At 38.5% G+C, this 12,500-nt stretch overlaps 1 protein-coding gene across 1 annotated transcript in view; it reads right to left on the minus strand.

Annotated features, from left to right (window-relative positions):
- LOC138000729 (uncharacterized) overlaps nucleotides 1-12,500 on the minus strand; it is a 25,914-nt gene that overhangs the window by 3,981 nt on the left and 9,433 nt on the right. The window contains exons 3-5 of the mRNA XM_068847352.1: nucleotides 11,100-11,214; nucleotides 2,775-2,814; nucleotides 804-930 (exon numbers count right to left, since the gene is read on the minus strand). Of these exons, the coding sequence (XP_068703453.1) occupies nucleotides 804-930; nucleotides 2,775-2,814; nucleotides 11,100-11,214 (282 nt within the window). The remainder of the gene's footprint in view (nucleotides 1-803; nucleotides 931-2,774; nucleotides 2,815-11,099; nucleotides 11,215-12,500) is intronic.

Consider the following 12,500-nt stretch of genomic DNA (forward strand, 5'->3'; position numbering starts at 1 on the left):
TCCCTCTGCATTCTCGTCACCAGAGCCTCGGATCTTATGTCTGCCCATGACCCGAGGCCCAGGGAAACTCTATGAAGAAACACATGCTCTCTAGGATTCGTATAGCCAAGAATTTGTTATATCTCGCCCGGATGGTTCGGATTTAACCAGTAAACACTCGGATTAAACCAACGCACATTAACTCAACAGTTTAATGACGGACAGCGTGTTCATAACCAACCTCTTGCACGCATGCGCCAATGGGTAATACACTACAGAATTGGCTATTTGAAGCTTAGGGCACCTGCTTACTCCATGTGCTCACATGATGTATTGATGTATTCTCCACCATGCAAATTAATAGTTTAAGGTTGTTCCTTGCCTGCTAATGATTTCGATGAGGTACTAAGATGAGCTACAGTAAGTAAGCTGGAATAAGACGAATCATGAAAGGCAGCAGAAGCAGCCCTTTTTAAAACCTCTTAATCCATGCAATGATTGCGCCAAAAATGTGATTCACGCATGGGCCTTCAGAGGTCATATTTTCCTACAAGTGTCTGCCTGATAAAGGGTTCCGTTTTACAAAAATCTTTGCCAATAAGCCAGAAAATAAGGATGTACTTTACAGTCGTTTCTGTTTGATTTAGGGAGATGTGATGACATGATATTTTAAATTATTATTATTATTATTATTATTATTATTATCATTATTATTATTATTATTATTATTATTATTATTAATCCAATAAGTCCTGTTGTGCTAGTGCATTTCAATTTTATTCTGTTAGTCAAGTTGGTCAAACGGAAGTTAAACAAGTGAGCACCTTGTTTCCGTTGATCTTTATGACCGGCGTCCATCCACCATCTCCACATCCCAAATCCCCCATATGACACAAAATGGGAAGTAGCTGCGTTCCCAGGTCCAGGGTTACAATGATGCTCTCGTTTGACCTGTTAGGTATGGAAAGAGCTATAAACACCAGACCCTGCGTGGACACGGATATATTATGACTAAAATGCTATATCCTATATGATGCTATCTTTGGATATCACAAAGGTATATTTTGATGGGATTAACAGTATTATCATAAAGCAAGGTCGAATTACCACCGTGAACGATTTGGAAAGCTGACCTTTCGCGCGTTAGCCCTTTGTCAGAGCGAATAGAGGAATTGTGGGTGTTGTTGGTGTTTTTGAGGGTGTTGAGGAGCATTGCCATTAGTGGAAATATGGAAACATGAATTAGTGAATAAATTAATGGAGTGGGAGGCGTTCATTGATTCTGTGAGGATAGAGTGTACCTAGTTAAAAGATGAAGTTTTGTTCGAGATTTTAGCGGCTTTGTGTGTTCCTGTGGACTGAATCGATCCGTTTAAGTCAAATCTATTGCATAACCTGCACACTATGTAAGAAGACCTACATAGGGGAAACAGGGAGAAGATTGGCGGACCGCTTTCGCGAACACCTACGAGATGTAGAAAAAAAAAACGACAAAAATGCGTCAAAACCAGTTGCGCGCCATTTTAGTCTTGGTAATCACTCCCACCACAACATGACAAAGTCTCGGCCTATCCTTAGACCACGGTAGCACAGAAAGCCGCAAAGATCTGGAACAATGAACGCCTCTCATTCCATTAATTTGTTCACAAATTCATGTTTCTATATTTCCACCAAAAACAAACAACACCCACAATTCCTCTATTCACTCAGGCGAAGGGCTAACTCTCGAAGGGTCAGCTTTCCAAATCGTTCACGGTGGTAATTCGACCTTTGTCAACAAGTTAGATCAAACTAAATTTTGATGTTTCACTCTCCCACCCACGCAGCACATCTTTTTCTTTAGAAACCCAGAAATTTGTTTCCAAGTTACTGTATGATTTAATCCTTGTCTAGATATATGAGTCCTGCGACTCAAAATTAGCTGTTTTTATAGTTTAGCATGGGTTACCTCTAATAGCCCGAAAACCAAAAGCACTGAGGGGATGAATCATTCGTAGATGCCGTCATGTCGTCTGAGCTCAAAAAGAGAACCCGGCAATCATATTGAAAGGAAATGTAAATGATGCGTTTGGAAGAAAGTGTACTTAACGATCCACTCGAATCATAACATAGTTAACCTTCCTGGCTGCATTGTAGGGGATAACAAAGTCGCTAAAAGCACACAGTATGGTGGAGCTGATTTCAAAATTTTCAGAGTGGTCATGGGGTAAGCGTCTTAACCTTTTGTCCACGCCTGATGGATCAGTCTTATGCTTTGCAAATCGATGGCCATTGAAGACAACCTGGTTGCTACTTGTAACCTGGTTTGCAGACGGTCGTTATCTACATCTTACTAACCGAGTTCGAGGGCCGTACTTTAAAATTATTTACCTAGTGTTTTTTCTTGTTCATTTATGGCCAAGCGCGAACCGCGCTGGCCATAAATCAACGGGAATCCGTAATTTTACAGTACGGACCAAGAAAACGAGGTTAGTAAGATGTTTATTTCATATCTCTGGCAATCAGCCGCGGGGGAAAGAAAACTAGTTGAAGTCAAGCGGAAGGTTCAACTGCCACAAAGATTGCCCTGTCGAAATCAAAAAAACTAAATCTTCTTGGCTGTTTTACAAGTTTATGTAACAGAAACGGCATGAAAAAGTTGCTAGGCAATGTTTTATCGAAATTTCAAATTTAGCGGGCCGTACTGCAGAATACGGCCCGCTGATTTAGCCAATCGCAGCGCGCGCACTATCTTAGAGATGTAATAATGCCTACTAGCAAACATTGCAAGAGCTTCATGTTATATATTCTCTCACCTGTGTTTATCATAAAAATCTTTGCACGACTTTTGAACAGCTGAAAGAAAACATACGGTCAAATGTAGTTGTTAGCTTTTCAGAAAGCCAAAACAGGTTCGACTTTCGTTAAAGGCACTATGTCAAGCAAAATGATGTAATTTCATGACACCCTAAAAACCCAAAAAGTAGAATGAAACACTGCAATGACCCCTTAAAACTGTTGAACAACATAAAAGAAACACAGCAAAGGGAAAAGAAGCATGGATGGCCACTAATGGTCAGGATTGAAACAGTTTGCAATTGGGTATTTTTGAAACAAATCGGCCCGACGTTTTTCAATTTTTTTTCAAATTGCCTGAATAAAGATAGTTTTTGCTCAGAATAATCTTGTTTGTGATATGATGATAATTTTATAAGTAAAGGAATTCTACTTAACTATTTTTGAGTTTTAAACTATTGATTTACTAAATATTTCCCCGAGACACCCTAAAATAACGTGATATAATCCCTTTAAGGAATTGGGATACGTATGTAAAGATATTAAATCGAATTGACCGGTTTCAGATTGAACTGAAGAGAAGCCTGTTTATCGTGGTTCCCGAGTAACAGCCTCTTCTCCTCAAGTATATGGAATTAGATGTGCAATGGTTTAGAAATTGACTTCTTAACAAACCGAGCAAAAACCGTGCGCGGTAGTTGTTACTCTTTAGTGGTCTCCCGTCAGGTCCGGAGTACCTCAGGGAACATTCCTTGTGGGCCACATTTTGTTTCCCATCTATATTAACTGGACACATCGTCCTCTAATGGAAGGTTTGCTGATGACACCGGAAAAAGTGCACAGAAAGCTGTTTAACCTTGAAACTGATACATGAGCCCTTCAATCCCATACTGACCACTTCGTTAAATAGGGAACTCAATGGCAGCTTAGGATTAAACCGGAAAATGAGAGACAGTGCGGCGAATAACCCAAAACTGCGACAAGTTGCTCCTGATTTCTATATAATGGGACCAGAACTAAAATCTGTCAAGAATGCAAAAGACCTGGGCGTCGTGATCTCGCCTGACTTATGGTAGGGCCATAGAACGCCTGGGCCTTCACATCACGAAATGCTGTCCATGTTGTATAAGAATGAAAGGCCTCCTATCTTTGATTATGCAGTTTCACTCTGGTGTCCTATCCTTATTAAAGATACCGTAGGATTGGAAAGAATCGAGGGATGCCTGTTCTTCGGTGAAACAAGGGCAAGGCATGAAATTTAAGTGAAATTTAGTGATTTGTTATAATCAAGGACAATTCCCGCACTCAGGCCAATGTGAAAAGCGCGAAGTGTAACTCTCACGAGTTCTCAATTTTTGCATTCATTTTTCAAAAATGAAATAACGTTAACCTCCCTCAGAGGATGGTCTACGAGAGAACTTAAATTTTTTTATTTTATTTTATTTTTTTACTTAATATATCAACATTTATTAGTTTACATGTTAATTTTAAACTATACATAGGAGCTATATATCGAAACTACGCTACCTATCTGTAATAAACACAGAACATCCAAAACTGCACTATACACAATTCAACATATTACAATACTACAGTATTAGTTTAAGTTGGGAGTTGGAGGTGATAGCTCATACTCCATTATGGGTAAAAATTGATGCCATTTTTTATTATGAAAGTGGAGTTTGTTATTTTTCCTCGCAATGAAACGCTCGATCTGGTGCGTTGTTTTGCATTTTGATATTAACAGGGCAATAGTCAGGGGCACCCAACGAATCTGTTCCTCACATTATCTGTTCCCCAGAGGAATATTGCTGGCTGGCAAAAATACAGGTGTTTCGATGAGCTGGCTGGGAAATTTTGTTATTGATAGAGGTTTTGCCTGGGAATTACTGACTTTTTCTAGCATTTCAACCCTAGGTGGCTGTAGAAACTCTGACGACTGAGGAGGACGACTAAAAAAAAAAAAAAAAGGACCCCTTCCCTCTCCTAGAGAGTAGTTGTTTCGGATCGAGGGATTTGAAAGCACGCGGAATTCCTGGCTGGGAAATAAATTTGATCAGCTGGCTGGGAAACCAACCAATTTTATCTAGCTGGCTGGGAAATTTCTTGTGTGTCTTGCTGGGAAAAAGGAACATATAATGTTTTCCCAGCAACACTGAAAAACACCTGAAAATGCCTTAATAACATTTATTTTCATTAACTGGGGTATAATAATACATTTTACAACAACTTGGTCGTTGGGTGCCCCTGAATAGTAGGAAACGTTTGGCTTAATTTCGAACGAAAAATAAGGTATTTGCTCTCAAGTATAATGTAATTAACTAGAATATTGTCATCAACATTATCCAGCGCAGAAAAAAGCCCAAATAAAATATCTTGGATATGGAAGTTTTTAGAAATTAACTTTTGCGATTTGAGAATGTTTAGCTCGTTCCAAAAGGTGCTAACCTTACTACAGTAAAAAAGAAGACGGTTCCAATGTCTCCAGTTCTTTATTACAGAAAGAACATAAAGGGGAAACGGCTAAACCAAATTTGAAGAGCATAATGTTTGTATAACAAATTCTATGAAGAACTTTATATTGGAATTCTCTTAACTTTGTATTCAACGTTATTTTAAAAGACAAAGAAAATATTCTTTCCCAGTCTAGTTCAAATGTCTTTGTGTTGAACATTTCGTTGTATTTTTTCATAGAGGTAGGGTTACAACAGATTTTAGAAGAAAACGTTTCATACAATAGTTTCGATTGAATCTTTTCAACATCAACCTTTTTTCCTCCAAGGTGTAGCGAAAAACTATCCAAATCTACATAACAATCGTGTAAAAGAGCTGTATTTTCATTTGTCTTTAACAATCTACGCCATTCCTCCGGGATGGCACAAAAGAGACTAAAAAGGAAATAATGATCAATAGGTGAGAGGTGTGCATGTTGTAGGTAAAAAAGCTGTTTAAAATTGCTATGTGAGTCGAGGAGGTTCCGAATAGTTATAATACCAACATCAATTAACTTTTGGTTGAAAATTGAGCGGGATTCAATGCAGATGAACCTATTGTTCCATAAAAATTGTTCATAAATCTCCGAGGCTGAGGAAGGGCTTACACAGTTTAAGGAGGCCCATGTCATAATGCACTCTTTGTAAAATTTAGGGTTATAACTTGGAATAGTTGAAATTGCAGTGAAACAAGAATTTACCACCAACCTTCCTTGAATGAAAATCCAAGAAATACTTCCAACTGGCTGCATTTGGAGTTAGATACATCTTTATACACATGATTCTTTGAGCGGAGATCATCGAGTTCAAGTCAGGCATTTTAAGTCCACCTTTTTCTATTTGATTTATTAGAACCGCGCGTTTAACTTTATCTTTACATTTCCAGACAAAAGAAAATAACGTGTTTATTTTCTTAATAAACTCTTTGTTACTTGAAATTAACGTCAGCCTATACAAGACCTTAGGTAAAGCAAACGATTTAATAATTTGCACTTGTCCAATCAGCGTTAATCCTCTCCAACTCCATCCTTTTACCAATTGTTTTAATGATTTTGCAATTGATTCAAAATTTAGTTTATAAAACATTAATGTATTATAAGTAAAGTAAACACCTAGAATTTTAACATATCTTTTAAATTCGCAAATATCTAGTTCTAAGCTACTCGCAGTCTCTTTAAGATTTCCAAGTAGGAGAGACTCAGTTTTATCGCGGTTAATCTTAAGGCCAGTGTGTGTCCCGAATAAATTAATAACATTAAAAAGAGTAAGGTAAGACTTTGTCTCGGACGAAGGTTGTCATATCGTCAGCAAAATTTACTAGTTTTATTTCAATCCCCCCCCCCCCCTCCCCCACTGTTATTCTTTTAATATCATGGGTGACAAATTACTCCTTAATTTAGGCGCGAAATTTCAGCGTTAATTAAAAATTTCACATGTGAAATTACAAAATTGCCATGGTAACATCTCTTGTATCTCGATTAGAGCCAAGATGGCGTCTAGATTTAAGACAGTGACCATTGAAGAAGTTACGAAATTAAAAGAAGCGGCAGAAAATTTAAATACGTGAAAGAGCACAATTAACTGGGTGAGAGTTTTTGTGAAGTGGTGTGACAAAAATAGCCTTGAGAAAAACCTGGAGATGATTCTTCCCGAGCAGTTGGATAAAGTACTCGAGCGATTTTACAGTTACGGTTGTGAGCGTAATTTGTCACCCACGACATTAAAAGGTAATCAAATGGTTTTCTCGTGAAATTAGGAAATAATTTCACATGCGTTTGTCAAAATTCTGATAATTTCCCTCGCCTAAAGGTTCGGGAAATTATCAGAATTTTGACAAAACGCGCGTGAAATTATTTCCTAATTTCACTCGTCGCCATTTGATTACACATACTTATTCGATGATTGTTGCGGATGGATATTGCTAACAATTCGAGAACTATAATAAAAAGAGATAGCGATAAAGGATCACCCTGGCGAACTCCTCGTTTAACCTGGAAGGATGGTGTGAAAAAACCATTGTTAACTACGTAACTCGTTATATTCTTGTAAAATGTCCTGATCCCTGTTATGAAGGACGCACCAAAGCCAAACGTTTCAAGAGATTTAAAAAGAAAGTCCAATCTAAGAGAGTCGAATGCCTTTTCAAAATCGACGGCAGACATTATGCCTTCACATCCCTTCATTTCCGTAAAGTCCATCACATCGTTAATTGTTCTAACCGCATCAAAAATTGTACGTCCTTTCACAAATGCATTTTGATCGCGATGTATTATATATGGTAGGACCTTTTCTAATCTTTTTGCGATAGCCTTCGAGCCTATTTTAATGTCTACATTTACAAGAGAAATTGGTCTCCAGTTTTTTATCAGTCTTCTGTCCCTATCCTTTTTTTGCATTAAGGTTATAACAGCTTCTTTTTGTGACTTCGAAAGTTTGCCGTGATCATGAGAGTAGTTTAATGAGTCTACCAACAAATTACCAATCTCTGGCCAAAAAAAAAGATAAAACTCTTTGGAGAGTCGGTCATTCCCAGGGGTTTTGTTATTTTCAAAAGTAGAAAGGACTTTAAAACACTCAGAGTATGTTAAATGACCATCACATATTTTCCTCATATCATCGTTTAATTTCGGAATTTTTAAGGAGTCCACCAAGAATGGGCAGTGACTATCAGTCTGAATCCCTGTCTTTTCGTCATAAAGATCCGAATAAAAATTGTGAACCTCATCTAATATGTTATTCGCGTCTGTTATCTCTGCACCATCTGAGTTTAGCAGCCTCCCAACACAACTTTTCTTTTTATTATGATTTTCTAAGTTAAGGAAATATTTTGTATTCCTTTCACCTTGTTCATACCACCTGGCGCGCGACCGAATTATCGACCCCCTCACCATATAATAGTATTCTCTCTCGTAAACCGTTTTGCAGGCTTCAAGGTTTTCGAGGTTCTCAGGAGAGGGCGCCTCTGCAACTTTTTCCTCGCATGCCCTTAGTTTTCCTTCAATTTCGTCAATCTTACTTTTCCTTGCACTAGCTTTTACTTTACTATATTTAATACTATCTTGACGAATCTTATACTTGATATAATCCCATTTGATTCTTAAATCTTCACAAAAGCTTATTTCTTCTAGCTATAGAGAAAAGTTGTCGCGCATGCTCTGGACAAAAATTAGGTCGTCTTGTTAAACTTCCAGAAGGAGGGACCTCTGGGCTGGTCAGCCATAGAATCCAATTCAAGAACGATAGCGGAGTGATCTGATTTGATGCTAGTAATAATATTAATTTTGGCTACATCGTCCTGGAGCAAGTCGCTAATGAACCAGTATTCCAGTCTCCTTTGGATAATTGGTTTTCTTTGAAGCCAAGTGAATTTTTTGCTTTTTGGGTTACGAACTCTCCAAACATCTACTAGGTCATACTCTATAAGTAAATCTTCCAAAACCTCAACTGATTCTTTTAAAGTAGTGTTCCCTCCCGAGACATCTAAAGAAGGTTGCAAGGCAACATTGAAATCTCCCCCAATTACAAACTTATAATTGGACTCCCGGAGTTTCTCAACGGGAATAAGTTCAGATCAAGCCTGGAAGAATGAGAATTGATTCGACGTTTTATTTGGTGCATATATATTTATTAAAAGAAAAGGGGTGTCTTGAATTATTGCTTCTACGATCAGATACCTGCCTTCATTGTCAACACGCGACGATATAAGCTTGAAGTCTAACGACTTATGAACAAGGATAGCCACCCCACAGCTATGATTAGAACCATGCGAAAAGAAAAACTCACCGGGCCATTGTTTTCTTCAATGATTAGCAATTTCAACCGTGCTATACGTTTCCTGTAGAAAAGAAATATCTGCGATCTGATTAATCAACCAATTAAGTATAGACTTTCTTTTTTCGAATGCACGAATACGTTTAGCGAGATGGCTTTGAGCTTTAAGTTGTTGCGATCCATGATTGCAATTTGCGGTATTTAAAACTGGTTGCATGGAAGACAAAAGCTATCACTCCCAACAGGACAGTTGAAATCAGGTGAACCGAAAGGTGCGAATATATAAGAGCACTCACGAACACACGACGCTTAATTATAAGAAATTTAAACGTACCCAGTAAAAAAAGACTGTTGAATGCTACGCTAGATTGGGTCGACCTCACTCGAGAAAAAAAAACATTCGTTAACAATAAGTATAAAACATAAAGTAAGTTACGAATACGAAAAACCATTAGTCGATATGACGCTGGCCAGGTCATTTTTGTAGGTGTTTGCATTTTTCAAACGCTGTGAAAGTGTTGAAAAGGAATCTAACTCCATTTAGACACTAAATTGGCATATAGGGGAAAAATGGGAAATTATAATACGTTGTGAATGGGTTCCAAAAAGGCATATTCGAGTGTTATAGTGTTTTGGAAATTAAATAAATTATGGATATTGGATTATTTTAGATATTCAGGTACATTTTCGAAACTAAAACGTTCACCGTTGATGTACAAGTAACGACCTTTGACTTTTGCCTGAGTCATATTATGCTCATTGCGAGCCTTCATCATCGCCTTAATTAAGACTTGGCGTTCCTTTTGAATGGTCCTCGCGTAATCTTCTGTGATATATGCGTCTCTGTGTACACTCGATTCCTTAATCTTACCTCTCTTTGACCAGACCTTGTCTCGATCTTCACGACAGACAAACCTTGCTATAATGGGCCTGCATCTAACTCCATCTCTCTTACCTATTCGGTGAACTGCGTGAAATCTTAATTGGGAGATATCTAAACCAAGGTCTCTTCCAATGGTGTCATAAATAACCTTTTTGCAATCTTCACCTTCATGTTCCGTTATATTATTAAATCTCAGGTTCTCTCTTCTAGTGTACTGTTCAGGGGTTATATTCTGTTCCACTGCTTCTTTCAGGGACTGTTCCAAAATAGTTGTTTTCGCCGTTAAAAGTTCCATTTCCGAAGAGCGTTCTTCTGTTTCCTTCTTGAGTTGTTCCTTAAAGGTATCAACTTCGTCTTGCGTGAAATTCAAACTCTTTTCGAGGTCTTTTATAGTACAGCTCATTTCTTTAATTTCCGATTTGAATTCGCTTCGTAGTATGTCTAGATCATCATGTAATCTGGCAAGACCCTCAGTGACCAATCATTTTAGGCATTCGATTGACCCTTTCAGTTCTCTATAGAGATCGTTTTCTGTACCAAAATCCTGACCAGGCATTTCTTCTTTGTTTGCCGATGAACTCGAGCCAGGTTTTGAGCGCTTTTTTCCCATATAAACTTGAAATACTGCGTTTAATTACTGACGATGCATTTGCTAATACGTCTATAAAGTAATAAAACTACTTAGCATCCTCACAGTATAGTTCTTTTGGCTTAGAAATCCATTTCTTAAGCGAGCGCTAAGAACCGCGTGTGAACGCCATGACAGTCGGCCCAATCCTCCTCGAGAGAACTTAAAATGGTCATGGCTCATTCAGATAAAGGACCAAGTGAAGAAAAATGGTGAAAACAAGGGATAATAGGCCAATTTTTTTGAAGGAAACAAAGAAACAAAACCCTTGCTCCCCCCCCCCCCCCCTCCTCCCCCTCTCCCCCCTTACACCTAGGAATCCTTCATAATTTCCTTTTATCTGATGCTGTGCTATAATATCTGAAAAAGATCTCGAGGGCGATTCAGACGGTTGTTGCTTACGACTTTTCGATTACGTCACGGCGTAAATCGGCCCTGTGACTCCCATGTGACAGATGTTCACGAGTCAAGCGTGTGAAAATGATTGTAAGTATGACATCTTGCTAAGTGCATGCACAAAGCAAAAATCGTGCCGTCTAAATCTCTCTTCGTTAGTTAATTAATAACTTACCTATTTCGCAATAGTCTCCTTTGAAGCCGTCTGTACAGTAGCATTTAAACGTTCGCCATTTGTAATTGGGGACACATTTTCCCCTGTTTTGGCACGGAAAGGATGAACACTCATTCTAAACAATGATGAAAATAGGGAATAAACGTTATTAATTACCCGTTGTAATTCAGTTTCCCTCAGGCAATAATCAAATCACCAATTAACGCAGTTGGCATAGAATTACCACTTGTTTTTAAAAGGGCAAAATTATTCGGGTTCGTAAATGTCTTAGCACGCGAAAATGTCGCTTTCGTTTGTCTCCGCAAAGTGTACGAAAAAAGATGTCTCAGTGTATGTTAACTCCGGTGATCGACGGAGAGACGTATTTATCGATGGTGACTAGTCATTAAAGGATGGTGACGTTTCTATCGACTGGTGTATATGCAGCAGTACTTTTGTACGGGTTGTGGATGACTGGTAACAGGTGGCAGGTGACAAGAACTGCCAGCGCATTTGGTATCGGGCTAGGCTATTCCTTCTTTTATATTTCCCAGATGCCGTCATCGTGAATAATTGCGACTACTACAGCCAAGCTGTGTCACGAGTGACCAGCAGTTTTGAAATTTCAACTGAGTATTCAAATCTGCGTGCCAGTTTGAGATTCTGAATGGTTGTGACTAGAATGGATACTCCAATTTAAGGAGAAAACAAATATAGAGTATTATGGTATTTTCCGAAGTGGCCTATCACCAATATTCCTTGTAAAGTTTAGTTATAGACTGGGCACGAGTTTCTTGATGTTAATCCAATTATTTTGTAAAAAGTGCATGATCGCCAGAAAGTAAGTAATTGTTGTTTGACCTATTATAACTTTCTAAGCAAAGACCAGCGTAACAAAACAGAAGCACCGGATCCTGGTGAAGGACCTTATCAGCGATTTAAATATTACAAAAGGCTAAAAAGCGCAAGGCTGATATACCGAATTGCAACGTCTTTGTTAACCGTACGTGTAGTCATGGCTTGTAAAACCTTGATGGGGAAAGGCAGTGTCTTTCGAAATATTGGAGATAGGACGCAGCTCTTTAAAACCTCTAATTTCTTTGGATCCCTTAAGGACGCAGCTCTATTGCCTTTAATGTTAGGGTCCATCATTGATTGGTTGTTTGTGTTGGTCCATTGGTTTCTGAGCCAATCCCGAGAGCCGTTGTAATACGCTGCGTACTGACCCTTTTCTACGGGTGGCGGGTGACGGAGGACGGGTGACGGGTGATGGATGATGGGTAACGGGTGACAGGCGAGGGTTAAACAAGCAAGATCTTTTTCAAAGAATCTATCAGGTCCCACTCTCTAAAAATATCTTTTTTTCCCACATTTTAAAATCCTGCAAAATGCACTTAGGTCATAAAGCTAAACAGAGTAAGG

This window comes from Montipora foliosa, chromosome 4 (assembly GCF_036669935.1).
Source record: "Montipora foliosa isolate CH-2021 chromosome 4, ASM3666993v2, whole genome shotgun sequence".
Classification (NCBI taxonomy): Eukaryota; Metazoa; Cnidaria; class Anthozoa; order Scleractinia; family Acroporidae; genus Montipora; species Montipora foliosa.